The sequence below is a fragment of the Rhodnius prolixus genome, unplaced genomic scaffold, assembly GCF_049639745.1.
Source record: "Rhodnius prolixus isolate KJV_2025 unplaced genomic scaffold, Rpr scaffold_3, whole genome shotgun sequence".
Taxonomy (NCBI): Eukaryota; Metazoa; Arthropoda; class Insecta; order Hemiptera; family Reduviidae; genus Rhodnius; species Rhodnius prolixus.
The window spans coordinates 37,266,099-37,279,291 of NW_027411603.1; the positions used below are offsets into that span (position 1 = coordinate 37,266,099).

Sequence of the window (13,193 nt, forward strand, 5' to 3'; positions counted from 1 at the left end):
CGACTTCCAAATCCTTAAAAATTGGTACAAACCAATCTGAGAATTGCTCTCTGAACCGAACTAAAAGAAAAGTTTTGAATAGATTAGAATATAATATATATTGTATATTCTGCAGTCAATTATTATTTATTACATTTGGAAATGTAATTGAGACAATTTGACAATTTCGCAGAGAACTTTCTGTGCCATCTTTTCAACACGTCATTTATTTTTAGACTTCTCCTTATCGAAGCCAAACATTGAGGAAGATTTAAATGTATTAGGATCTCTGGCATGGAATGAAATAGTTTATTTGGTTTTCTAAATGATTCTTCAAAAATGATGACCAATAACATTAAATCGTTTGATGTATTCAGTGTTTAGAATAATCTTATGATGAAATATAAGAAAAAAGTTTTGTAACAGTTTTTAATTGGTAGTTGTGCAACCTTTTCAAGCTGAGTACGAGAGCTATCACTTGTGAAAAGTTTGGTCATAGACAGCGTTGAATGATTTCAATGTATGACTCCATGATATTGACTCTAAAATCCTCCTCAACTTAAAAAACAACATCATCTATAAGTTCATAAGATGTTCTCCAGAGATAATAGTGTATGAGGTTACAAATCTATATGCTGGGTCACAAGATCAGGAAGAAATATCGGCTGTATTTAAACTTGTACAAGACCTTGGACGTAGCAACGCCTTAATTACAGAATTGAACTTGACCTGAAAGGCGGCCAATTTTTATTGGCACCACAATTTCTAGCACCATTCATCATTCTTTAATGTTGCTCGCTGATTGATGTATGAATAAATAATAATGTTAATTATATTCAAAGATAATTGTTTTTCTAAGCTTCTATTCATGTTGCATTTCTTGTATAGCAATTGAATTTTGTGAGATTGAATTATAACATAAAATGAGGCAATACTAGGGCGTGTCAGTTTCAAACTTGCCCTTGGGACCTCCACTTCTGATGACGCTAATTTTACACTTAATACACTAATCGACACTAGTTTTGGCCCAAATAGTTTAGGAAGTAATATGGAGGCCAAACTTTTCATTAGGACAATACTACTTCTCAGTCAAATTTATAACTAATTTGATTTGTCACTAATTTGTTTGAAATGTTCTAATAAAAACTATTTATATTCCAAAATTTCTGACATCCGTTTTGCTTCAAATCTCAAACTTTCTCATTGCTAAAAGTGTACAAACGTGGTTATTGCAACCCCAATAAATTACAGTTTACAAAGCCTCACTTAGAACCCACAAAACATTTAAAAGACAAGCGATAACTAAACGTACGAAACTTCTTAATGGACTTCTTGACGTCGATGTAGATTCCCTAGAACTTATTTATCTACATAAACATCACAATCGATGGATATATTTATATATTACTCTCTCAGACTTATGTGGACATACAGACTAGAACTGTAAGGGTTCAGCCGAACTCAGAAACACATTGCAATCAAAACACTCCGGCAGATAGTTGTGATGATCTTTTCTAAGTCACAAATCTTCCTCTTCACAACGATCCCAACATTCCCTTCGTACTAAAACTCATCAGGACAATATATCTCAAGTTCCATACTGCTCTCTCTCTAATTGCACTAATCCTTTCGCACAGACTCTCATCTTGCTACTATTCCTGAAAGTCCGCCATACTGAATGAATCGCCAGAGGCTCTGAGTCTTCCTTGGGGATTGAAGAACAACTTAGATCCTTTAGAGAGTGCTGCCGCTGGTTGGGTTCTCTCCTTTTGCTAGTCATGTGCATTTACATTTCTCATGTTCACTAGTTGCACATTTTTATATAGATTGTAAATTTACAATTTCATTTTTTCCAATGAACCTTATGCCATGGAAATTGCCGAATGCCAAAAGTTGGTTTGCTGGAAATAAATTATAAAATTATATTTATTTTTCTTTATAAAATGAAATAACTCATTCTCACTCGAATAGCGTCAAAACAATATATTTTACTCACATTCTTTCTCTTGCCTACACTAAGAGAAGTTTTAATAATAAAACCATTTAAAAACTAGATATATTGCACAATAAATACTTTTAAGCATTTCAATATGAGCACATTAAATGCTTTGTAAAAATACGCACATAATAAAACTGTGCCCATAGTTCAGCAGATAATATATGTGGATATTGCCTGACTGCTAGTAATTTATTGTACTTAGCAATATTTGTTTAAATTTATTAAAATACAACGGCGACAGAAATTGCGATACAATTTTTCCCTTTCATTTTTTATAAAAAGGGCCAACATATCGCTGCGATTAATAAATTACATTAATAAATCACTTTGCTCAGTCCTTGCCAACATATTTATTTATAGCTGGAAGTTATGATCGTATATTGTTCTTTGTAAACAATGTGGTGCTTCTTCTCTTATTACAATTATAGCAATTATAACTTACTGATTTTGTCAGAAATAAATTTGGGAGAGATGAAGTTCAACTGGTTTCTTTGCACGTATAAATAAAGGGTCTATTTTTGCACCTCCATAACATCGAAATTATCATTCTTCTTCGTCATTCTTTCACATTCTTTAGAGTCCTTTAGTAATCTATAAATATAAAACGCTTGGAACTTTTTTTTTAAAACCTAACAAATTCAAATATACAAGATTCTGTGAGAATTTTAAGTTGTGATCACAATATTTCCTTTTAAAACATATAGCTGGTGTTAAATCATTGAAGAAATAATGTGAATTATATTTACACTCACTTTTAACTATTAAAAAAACCTTGAGGAAGTTCTACTAACTTCCTGCGATGAGGAAGGCCCGATCAAGGTCCAAGGTTGTCCGGAAGTAAATGTAAAAGAAAGAAGAAGAAATAAAAAGCGCTGAAAGCAGGTCAATATCAGGCCTCGCCTTTCCGTTCACCTGAATATCAGTCTCATTACTTTCACTATTGCATGTATGCACCAGAGAGACATGCACGCCTTTATTACACATTAGTACATAACAAAATAAAAGTACTCTGTACCTAATGTAATCGTCTTCATTAATGCAAATTAATACTTTTTAACATATTAATTAAATAGTTGTTTATGGTATTGTGAAAGTCATAAATTAAGCTATAATTAGTTCCTTTAATGAAGCAGCTTTTTGTCTTCTACCAAATTACTGTTTTCTGTTTTTTGTACCTCAACATTTATTATTTCTCGTTTAATTACATGAATAGAGTCTCTTCTTTCAACTTTTTGGAAGCTCTAAGTTTATCGAAAAAACATTTAACTTTACTTAATGCTATAAATGTTTTTTTCGCTCTAGTAGAATGGTCGTAGCCATCGCGAATGGCTCCAGAACTACTGCAACTATTTGATATTATATTGTATTTGGAAAGAAGTCAGCTTTTCATCGTCATTTTTATCGGCAACTTTCTGAATTTCTAAACTTAAATCTCGACCATTTTAAGTTGTGTTCTATGAATGTTAAAAACTGTACCCCATCAACAGTAAGAATCGCCATCTCCTCTGTCTGTCTGGCTACCCTAAAAGATTTGGAACTGTACTGCATCAGATCGAAGATTTTTGACGAACAAAAAATACTGGCGGACCAGAATAGCGTTATGCTAAGTTGAGTGCGTGGGTTTCTAAGAAACAGAAATTAATAGACAGACTGGCCAAGAAAGAGAAGTTACGGGTAAAAATGAGTTATTTAAAAGTTATTTACATAAAAGCATCCTCTCTACTGGAGATATGTGACACGAATGAAGCACATCAAAATCTTTTTGGAAAGATCTGACAAGTCCAGCACAACTTATTTCCTTGGCAGAAATCTGGCTGAGAAGATTACTTGCCTAGGTACGAGAAAGAAAATCCATATCATATCCTTGGGAATGAGCGCATTGTAGTCGAAAATGATTTCTAACGTTTGATTTGAGGAATACGGAGTTAAACTGGGGGTCGTAGGCCTTGGTCGGCTTATAAATGATACAGAATATTACAGCGTCGTTGTGAGCTGTTTTCTATCTTCCGAGAACCCCAAAAATTGACTCATTTTTGACCTAAATGCATATTTTAATTCCTTATATATGTCCCGATTCTAGATTAGATTAGTAGAGCAAACACAATGTATAATTAATTAGGGGATTAAAAAAATAAACCGCCAAATTTAACCTATATCCTTTATACTCTTGGTCCAAACTACAATAATATAATTTCCTCATCTTCTCTATTCAAAGGATTTAACCTCTTCAAAAGGCTAAGCAGGAATCGAAACGACTTACGCCTGATTCAACAAAGTATAGAATAATTAGTTTAGTTGTGTACAGAACTCAACAGATACTCCTTAAAAGAATCCTTCAAAGACTTCAGATCTAAACATTCCCTGGAAAACATAAATATTTGCACAGGTACTTTAAAGTCGTACTACGAGCCTGTGATGTCGAATAACTGGAGTTCAATCGAACTAGCAAAGCGCCAGTGAATTCAAACTGGCTACATACATATGTATGTATTTAACTTCCTTTATTTGTCCCTAATCAAACTATTCATGCGTACTTTAAAATTTATATTATAGACCAACTATCAATTTTCCATAATAAGAAACTTAACTAGGGACAAAATTAATAGTAATTATGTAATTAATTTACAAAAGTAATAATTTTTTAAGGATCTGTATAATTTAAAACGCAAAGAATTAGATCTTTATTACAAAGCGGATTATATTTTAAATCAAACCATTTTAAAAATGTGAAAGTTATACGAAGAATTCAGGCACAGCGTCCTTATGTAAAGCAAAGACTTAATATTTTCATTAATTATTTAAGTTGTTAATTACTTGGATTAGGGTGGCAAAAAAAAAAAATGTAAACAACTATGTTATATAAATTGGGATATTTATTATTGAATACGGTCAGCTGATGGTGTAATTTAATGCTAAAAATGGTTTTTAGTAATAAAATTTAGCCAATTCCTAAGAGGTAGCAGAATTAACCAGCCAATACCAGATAATTATAATTTGTTTTTTTTTCTTTTTTTTTTAATTCTACCTTGATCAGAGATCAAGACCACAGATCAAAATAAGCAAAATGGTAATTAAGGCTCAAGGATTTTATCATTAAATTTATGCCATTTGATGTCCTTTGATAGGGAATAACAAAAATAATAATACCAATCAGGCATTATTAATAAGTAAGCAATAACCAATTAAAACATTAGTGTTAAAATTTCAGTTATAAAAAGCAGCTATGATCAATGTCCGTTGCTATTATTATTAATAATAGCTTGATTATCAAAAACATTTTGTTCTGTCTGTGCTAAGCTTATCAAAAAATAGAGCTCTTGTTGTTGAACCTCGTGAACTGCATTCTATGCAGAACTAATCCTTCCGAACAGAAAATGGCCATTTATAATAAACTATATCGAAGAAAACATGATTTCTTACATTCAATTGCCACATTTATAATTTCAACAGTTTTCTCCAAAACATGGAACCCGTTTAATTGTCTCTAATGTGTCAATCTGGAGATTATTAAGCTAGGGTTTTTTTTTTGTTTTTCAATTCAATGTATTAAACGTTCAATAAAACGGATCAAATTTTTATTGATTTATTTTAGAATGAATATCACCTTTTTATGAATATTTTTTTTTTGTCCCATCACTTCTGACTCCGATAGATCTCTTTTAGTTTTATGTGGTCAATTTTACCGAAGTTAAAAACTGTCCAGCTGTTCATTAATTCAGTGGATTCAATTAGTAGCGCTTTGATCCAGAAAACTGGAGATCTTGGGTTCAAATCCAGGCTTACTACCCTTCTTTCTTTCTTTTCCTAAAAGTCGGTGATTCCTAAGAGTCTGAGAACAAAATTCTGAAGCCGGCAGTGCATGGAGGAGGCTCCCAAGTGCTAATGGCCTTTAGATGTTTACGCATCTTAAAATAAATAAAATAATAACATATTTGTATAATATTTTGCAACAATTAAAACTTTCGAGAATTGCCACTCCCTTTTTTTTGGGGGGGGGCTTATACAAAGTATAACACGAAATACTAAATTCATTCTGGTTAGAATAAAGAAATTATTCTGACAACCAACCGTCTAACGAAAGTACTTTTTGCCAATCTAGAAATGTAGAAATCTTTACTACATTTATTCAGCTAAATAAACTGTTGCGATTCATCAAAATTAATGACACTACATTAATGATAAAATAATATTTACAACATCATTTCCAAAAAGTACTTCCCGGGATTAAATCGTTAACTTACTTTTGTTATAAATTACATTCCCTCATTAATACATGTAGAGCATAATGTAGAAACGTTTTTTATATTAATAAACCGGTTAATAAAAAAAGAAGGTATTCCAGCAGAATGCCCACAGGGATTCTAAAAGATAAAAAACAAACATTAGTACACTAATGTAATGCCCAATATTACTGTTTGTTACATGACATGTGTGTTGTCCATTTTATGTTGGAAATCGTAGCCGCAGGTGGCCTCTTGTATTGGTTCCTTTTCGTTTTGCTTTATACGGGGGAAGCAGAATTTTTAATTTTAATTAGATCTTGTACTTGAAATAATTATTTTGATTAGATATCTTCGTCTGTGGAAGGCTATCTCTCTATAGTCTATAAACTATATGTGATAATATAGTACGTACGATATGTTCAGAGAAGCAAGTGGGGTTGGATCAGGTCAACTGCAAAATCATTTATCCAAGAATTTTTTGACTGAAAACGTCATATTTGGTCTTTATCGGAATTGATTTACTCAAATAATTTAATTTATTGCTTTAAAAAGTACAAACTCCGCATGAGTTACAAAAATAATAAGGCTGTAATGTTTACAAGACTTCGATAAAATATAAATAATAATAAATTAATAAAATTGGGGAAAATAGAAATGAAAGAGAGTGTAAAAACTTGTTTAAAAAGTAAATATATAATGGAATATAACATGGATTAGAAATAAATATCGCTCCCAGGAATGGACGGCCTGCACTGTATTACAAAACTTAAAAAGGAAAATGACAACTTTCTTAAGATAAGAGTGCAAAATTAATAAAATATAATGGTATTATTATATTTAAAGAATTAAAACTGTAGGGAATTACATTAGTTATCAAATTACATCCCCGCAATCTGACAGCTATAGTAACTTTGCAACAAGGTAATTGCTAAATTTAAAGTACGTTTAACTCCTGCTGGCTATCACTCAGTTAATTTTCTACCATCACAAAATTGAAATGGCTAAAGATGCAGTGAGAGTAGATACCGTTGACTTGCAATTGCTTGGAAGTGAAGTTACTGTTAGTGCAATAGATCTAATCTTTTTTCTTTCTCTGACTACATTTGTATGATTAAAATTAACACATTCAAAAATAACATTAGCAAATACATGGACTTTAAACTAAGACAGTAAGTAAAAAAATCTAACAATTACTGTCTTATTTGTAATATTCAACACTCCAATAATAATCCTTCTTCTTTTTAATTGAAACCTCACTGATAATCGTTAAACCATTTATTTTATTTACACTTAATTGTCTTTTTTTCCGAAGGAAGTTTGTTAACAAACAAATAATAGTGGCCGATTTAACGCTGGAATGAAAATCAGACTTCACAATTAGTTTATAAGATACGCATACATATGTATTTATTTATTTTAGTTGCATAAATTGTATTGTACATATGCTTATCACTTTTGGTATTTATTTATTGTATTTTTGGTTTCGTTTGTACATTAACCATCTATTATTTTCGAGCTTAATGTCCAAAAGTACAACAAATAACTAAACAGTTGATAGAGATGATAAGCACATACATATGTACGTATATAATTTTTTTAATTATGTATTCTTCTTTTGTTTTAGTGCAGATTTGAAAACTCAAAACTGACAGTAGCTTATCATTTTAAATTGCTGTAAGAGAGAGAGGCTAAGAGCTATCTGGAGAATGTTTCTTCATTAAAGCCCTAATAGCATTCTTTAGTAGCCTGAAAGAATTAGAGTGGGTGGAATCTCTCCACAACTCAATACCAAGTACCATTACAGGATAAACTAAATAGGCAGACGTTCATTATTTCAATGGGAACTTCACGCAATTTTCTCAAATAAGTAAATTTCTTGTGCTAATTGGTTACTCATGGTTTATACATGTCTTTTCCAGCTAGTTTTCCATCCAACGTAATACCCATAAATACTCTATATTAACTTTTTATCTTCTTCCAAATCAAACTAAACATCACACTCTTGAGTTTTCTTATCGTTTAATTGAGCTCCAGTAAGTTCATAATATACCGACTCTTAAGACATTCAAAAAAGTTTTACACCTACCTAATTTCATACTACAGTCATGTGACCGAAGTTGTATCAACACATCGGCCACGACTTAGCCAAAAAGTAACATGGATATGAAAATAGTTCAGCGATAAATAATAACTTATAAGCCTCGAGGTTAGAGACAAAACCCAAGTTGAAACAAAACTTTCTAGAATTAGAAGGATTAAAAGTTAATGGGCTTAATATTGAAAGCCGATTTTAACTAGAACTGATATATTGGACATTTGATAATTATTAATTTGGCCCTTACTAATTAGCGCCTTCTTGTGATTAAATAAGATTATTAGAATTCATAATATTTAAATAATTTATTAGTGTGGAGCTAGTTTAAAGCTTGTTTGGAAGTAAGCAGGCTGATGGTAACTTGACGCAAGAAGATTTATTTTAAGAAATACGTATTAAATAAAGACAGAAATATATACTTAACTAAAATCATAGTAGGATTAACTGAATAATATGAAAAATAGAAAGTAACTATTACTCAAGGCAATAGGAACTAAAATAATGGGCATCAATAAGGGTTAACCGCTGAAAATAGACTGTAGTTAAGTGCAGATTGTTTTGATTTCAGGAGGAGTTAAAACAAAGAAATACCAAATTAGAGGTTCATATTTCACTGTCGTTATATTTCAAATAAGAACTTAATAGTCTCAGTTCTGAGAATACGAAACGAGATGGAATATCTTTTCTCCACATTCTTAACTGTTGAAACATTTCAGGAAAAAAAAAAGCACAGCTTCACGTAAGATACTTCTCCTAGAAGAAATTATTTATTTTTTTACGATCACTAACTCATTAGAATATATGATTTAAGTTAAATAATTACTAGTTTACAAACGCTATAATCAAATAATTGCAGATATTGGCACGCTCGCCGATCTAGACCAAACCCTCATAATTCTAGCAGTAAACTTTCCCGACCGATCATTTATAATAATTAAAATAAACATAATAACTGGCTATTTATTTGTGCTCTACCCGCGATCATTATATTTTACCTCATAACTGTTTACGTCACCAACTAAAAGAATCCATCATTTTGTTCTTAATATTGGAACAGTGGAACAAAATTAATGCAATTTTTAAAGACTGTGACTCTAACTGTTAATTTTGTTAATATAGATTACAATATTATATTTTAGAGTGGTCACACAATACATTCCAATGAAATCACCAAATGTAATACATTATGCCAAAACACAAACAAACAAGAATTCCAATATAACAGCTAACTTAATTTACTTAATAAAACTGGTTTTTTGAGGTTTTCTTCTTTTAGAATATTGTAATAAAAAGATATTTTAAATAAATTTCTACAAAAATGTCACATTAATTATATAAATCTCGACTAAGCTTTGCTCCAAATTAAAAAAAAAAAGACATTTTCAAAATAATTTTCAAGGATAATATTTAATTGACATTTTTTTTTAATTTAAGATGTCCAAATCTACATCGTCTAGTAATGCCTTCTTAATAACGTAGTCTGTTGTAGCCAAGACAATTGTATAAAAAATAAAGAATCTAGTTACTCAAATCGCATTCCGTTCCTTATTTTAGCCAAAACGTTCTGGTCGGGGGAATTCTGAACAAAAGGATAAATTTTACCTGGTAACCTTAACTAACGCCAGAACACATTTTAAGGATTCCTGTAACAAAAGAACATGTTTTTAACCCATTTTGTGTGTGAAAGTATTGAATAGTTAAACTCAAAATATGAAACTCGCCATAAGTTCAAATTTTGTCGCTTTTAAGGAAAGGATTCTGTAGAAATCCGCCAATTAGGAATGAGACTTTGTTCCATTACTTTCTTTTTTAAGATTTTCTAAAAACAAAACAGTAATTTGGTTTCCACCATTGGCTCCTTCCATGACTTAACTTGTAATAATCCGTGCACCGAAATTAGCACACTATGCAAAAATGGTTTCACTCTTTCTCCTAAATAACTCCTAGGATTTACTTAAACATTTTGTGCTCATTGCAAATCTACAACTTCTTATTTTGAACCTTTTTTCGGGTCAAAAGAGTATATTTTTGATATGAAGGGTTTATTTTTTGTTAAGAGTAAAGAAAAATCTTCTGTTGATCAAACTGAACAGATTTTTAAAAAAAATGAAGGAAATAGCTGATGCCTTTTTCTAGAATATGTTGGTAAATTTAAAAAATGTATTCAGTGAAATACATTCAGCTCAAAACCTCTTTGTAAATACTCAATTTCGAAAAGTGGTCACGAACACAATGCTTTCTAGAGTAAAAGGGATAAATACATAAATAGTTGAGGCTGCCAGGATAGGGCCAACAATTTCATGCTGCTCTGCAATAATCTCAAACATGCGAACATCTAAATTCCCTTTGGTTATTTATTTTACTTACAATCTTAGACAAACATGGACATAGTAAATCTGGTCCACTGTAGAATTCAGGTTTAGTTCTTCATCTACGATGTTGGTTAGATGAACTTTTGAGAACTACTAATTTTTTTTCCATTATTATTATCTAACTATGTTTAGATTCTTTTCCTGCTCAGTAGAAATAACTTATTGCTTAGGTCAGTAAAAAACAATCCTTGACTAAAGACTGGTTTAAATTATTAGACAATGATTTGTGAGATAAAATTAAGAGTTATGTCTTAAGTTCATCTTAAAATTGCTCACAGTTTTTATCAGCAACAACCGCTTATAAAATATGGGATGTTGTTAGGAAGATTACTTATAGAAGCAATTACTTTTCTGTTCAATTTCGCTCAAATTTTGAATTTAATTTATTGTTGTTGTTGTTGTTGTAACATAATTGCTGTGATCTTCATACTTAATACTGCACCTCTTCTTACTCAGAAATATTTCATGGAATTAAGTGAGCACTGCAAGCAGTAATTTCTAATAGACTACTTTGCAAAGAAAGAGGCTATTAATAAAACTATTTTAATAATCATTATGCTTATAGAATCGAACAATCATATTTCCAATTTAAGACTCTTCAACTTAATAAATAGCTCGATTATATTCATGCACATCAAATTATAAATTTTACAACTTTATTTTGATTATGAAGATTTGTTTAAAAGAAAGAATCTTTTCTTTCAAGTTTGAATGGTTTTGTTTGAAAAATTGTGTGTCATTCAGTATATATGTTGCAAAAAAATTAATGTTTTAAAGGAAGGTTTGCCTTATATTTTAAAGAAAATTTGGGAATTTTCTCTTTTATAGAAAAAGAGAAAAAAATTGTCAAAGTTGGGTGTTTTTCAACGTTACGCTTTTTCGTGCAGTTTTTGACGATCAACCCTTATACAACTGTCCTACCGGACAGTTTTAATGCAATCAAAATGAAACTTCGCTCTGTGGTATTTTTTGATTATAAACAGAGTTAGACTACTTTTTTTTTATGCTAAGTTAATTTCTAGACAATTAAACTGAAAACACATTCTTAATTCTAAATTTTCGTTCAGATTTTTTATGTTTAAGTCTTCTTCAACATTATCTGATTTCTTTTTCAAAATCAAATCTCTGTTAATTGCCGGAAAAGTGAGGGAGGCCACACATAAGACTCCACACTAAAATTTCCACTAAAATTTATAAGTTCATATTGTTTATTTTGGCCTGTAATCAATGTGTTTTTATTATAGACATTAAAAAAAAAAAAAAATACATTTCAGTTATATTGCTAATAACATTTGGTTTGTTACAGAGCCTTATTTTTAATTTATTTATATTTTTTTGGTCAGTATCCACTACCAGTGGATAAAACATGCAGTTCATCAAAAGAAACAACTGTATTATTCAAAGATTATCAATAATCCAGCTTTAATTGACAAGATCAGGGCGCCACGTTTTTGTTCAAAAGATTAAGGAAAAAAATAGTGTCAGAACTAAAAAAGTAGCTATAGTGATAGTTTAGAGAAAATATCCAAACAATTCACCATTCACCAATAAATTCTGAAGTAATACTTAGATAAAAAACAGAAAATTAAGGGAATTTATTAATGGATTAGTTACAATTTTTGTGAGTAAGTTGGTTATTATTTAGGAAAGAATATTGTACAAAAGAGGCTAAGAAGCTAGAGTTGGAAAGTGGTAAGTTGAAGCTGAGGTGGTTTGTTGCTACCGGAATGAAAGTTTCTTATGCCCTGAGGATAGTTGCTGGAACACAACTTAACACTTGATTACAACTGGACTCATAACTACGTCACCTTATTACATTCATGTTACATACCAGTGTAGGTATATATTGTAAATTATATTCGGTGTACCTTATTACTATCTTATTATACATTTAGTTTCTCTTTTTAAATTGATTATTTCATTATTATGTTTTGCTATTGTATTTTCACCGTTTAATTCACGATTGAATAATAAAAAGAATATCTTTAACTTTATTGGGGTTTATCAATCAAAGTAGTTTATCAAATTTGAGTTATCAATTATATGCGACGTAGATATCATTTAACGATTAAAATAAAAGCCAATATGTTTCAAGCCTCCATAATTATAAGAAATTCAGTTCTCTCTCTTTCTCCCCGAAATAATTTTTTTCAAAATCAACAGTTGTCGCTAAATTATCTTGAACGAGAAATGACAATTAATTGAACATATACATGTTAGAATTGTATACTATTCAAAAAATGCTACATATTTCTGCAATTCACATGATTAGTGTACGAGAAAAAGTTGTATAAAACAGTTGAAATCGCTTTCCAAAAATCAGTATCAACTAAACAAAAAATGATTTTGGCATTTTAGAGTTTCAGCCTAATCTTTGGAGAGGGTTAGATTGCCCATCTAATTTGAGTCTCCTCTTCTTTTCTGCTTCAGAAGTTTCGCTCAATACTCAATACTCAAACTTACTAAAGTACACGTTTTCCATGTTTAAGGCTCCAAAAACATATTTGTACTTCTTGTAAAAAGTC

The 13,193-nt window shown here is 30.5% G+C and overlaps 1 protein-coding gene across 3 annotated transcripts in view; it reads right to left on the minus strand.

Moving 5' to 3' along the window:
- The window catches only part of LOC141452447 (uncharacterized), a 58,365-nt gene that overhangs the window by 15,294 nt on the left and 29,878 nt on the right, over positions 1-13,193 (minus strand). Inside the window, exon 1 of one of the 3 annotated variants that reach the window (XM_074124608.1) lies at positions 7,067-7,240. The exons of the other annotated variants lie outside the window; for them this stretch is intronic. Coding sequence (XP_073980709.1) covers positions 7,067-7,068 — 2 coding nt within the window. The 5' untranslated portion in view covers positions 7,069-7,240. Of the gene's footprint in view, positions 1-7,066; positions 7,241-13,193 lie in introns of those variants that run through there. 3 annotated transcript variants of the gene reach the window in all.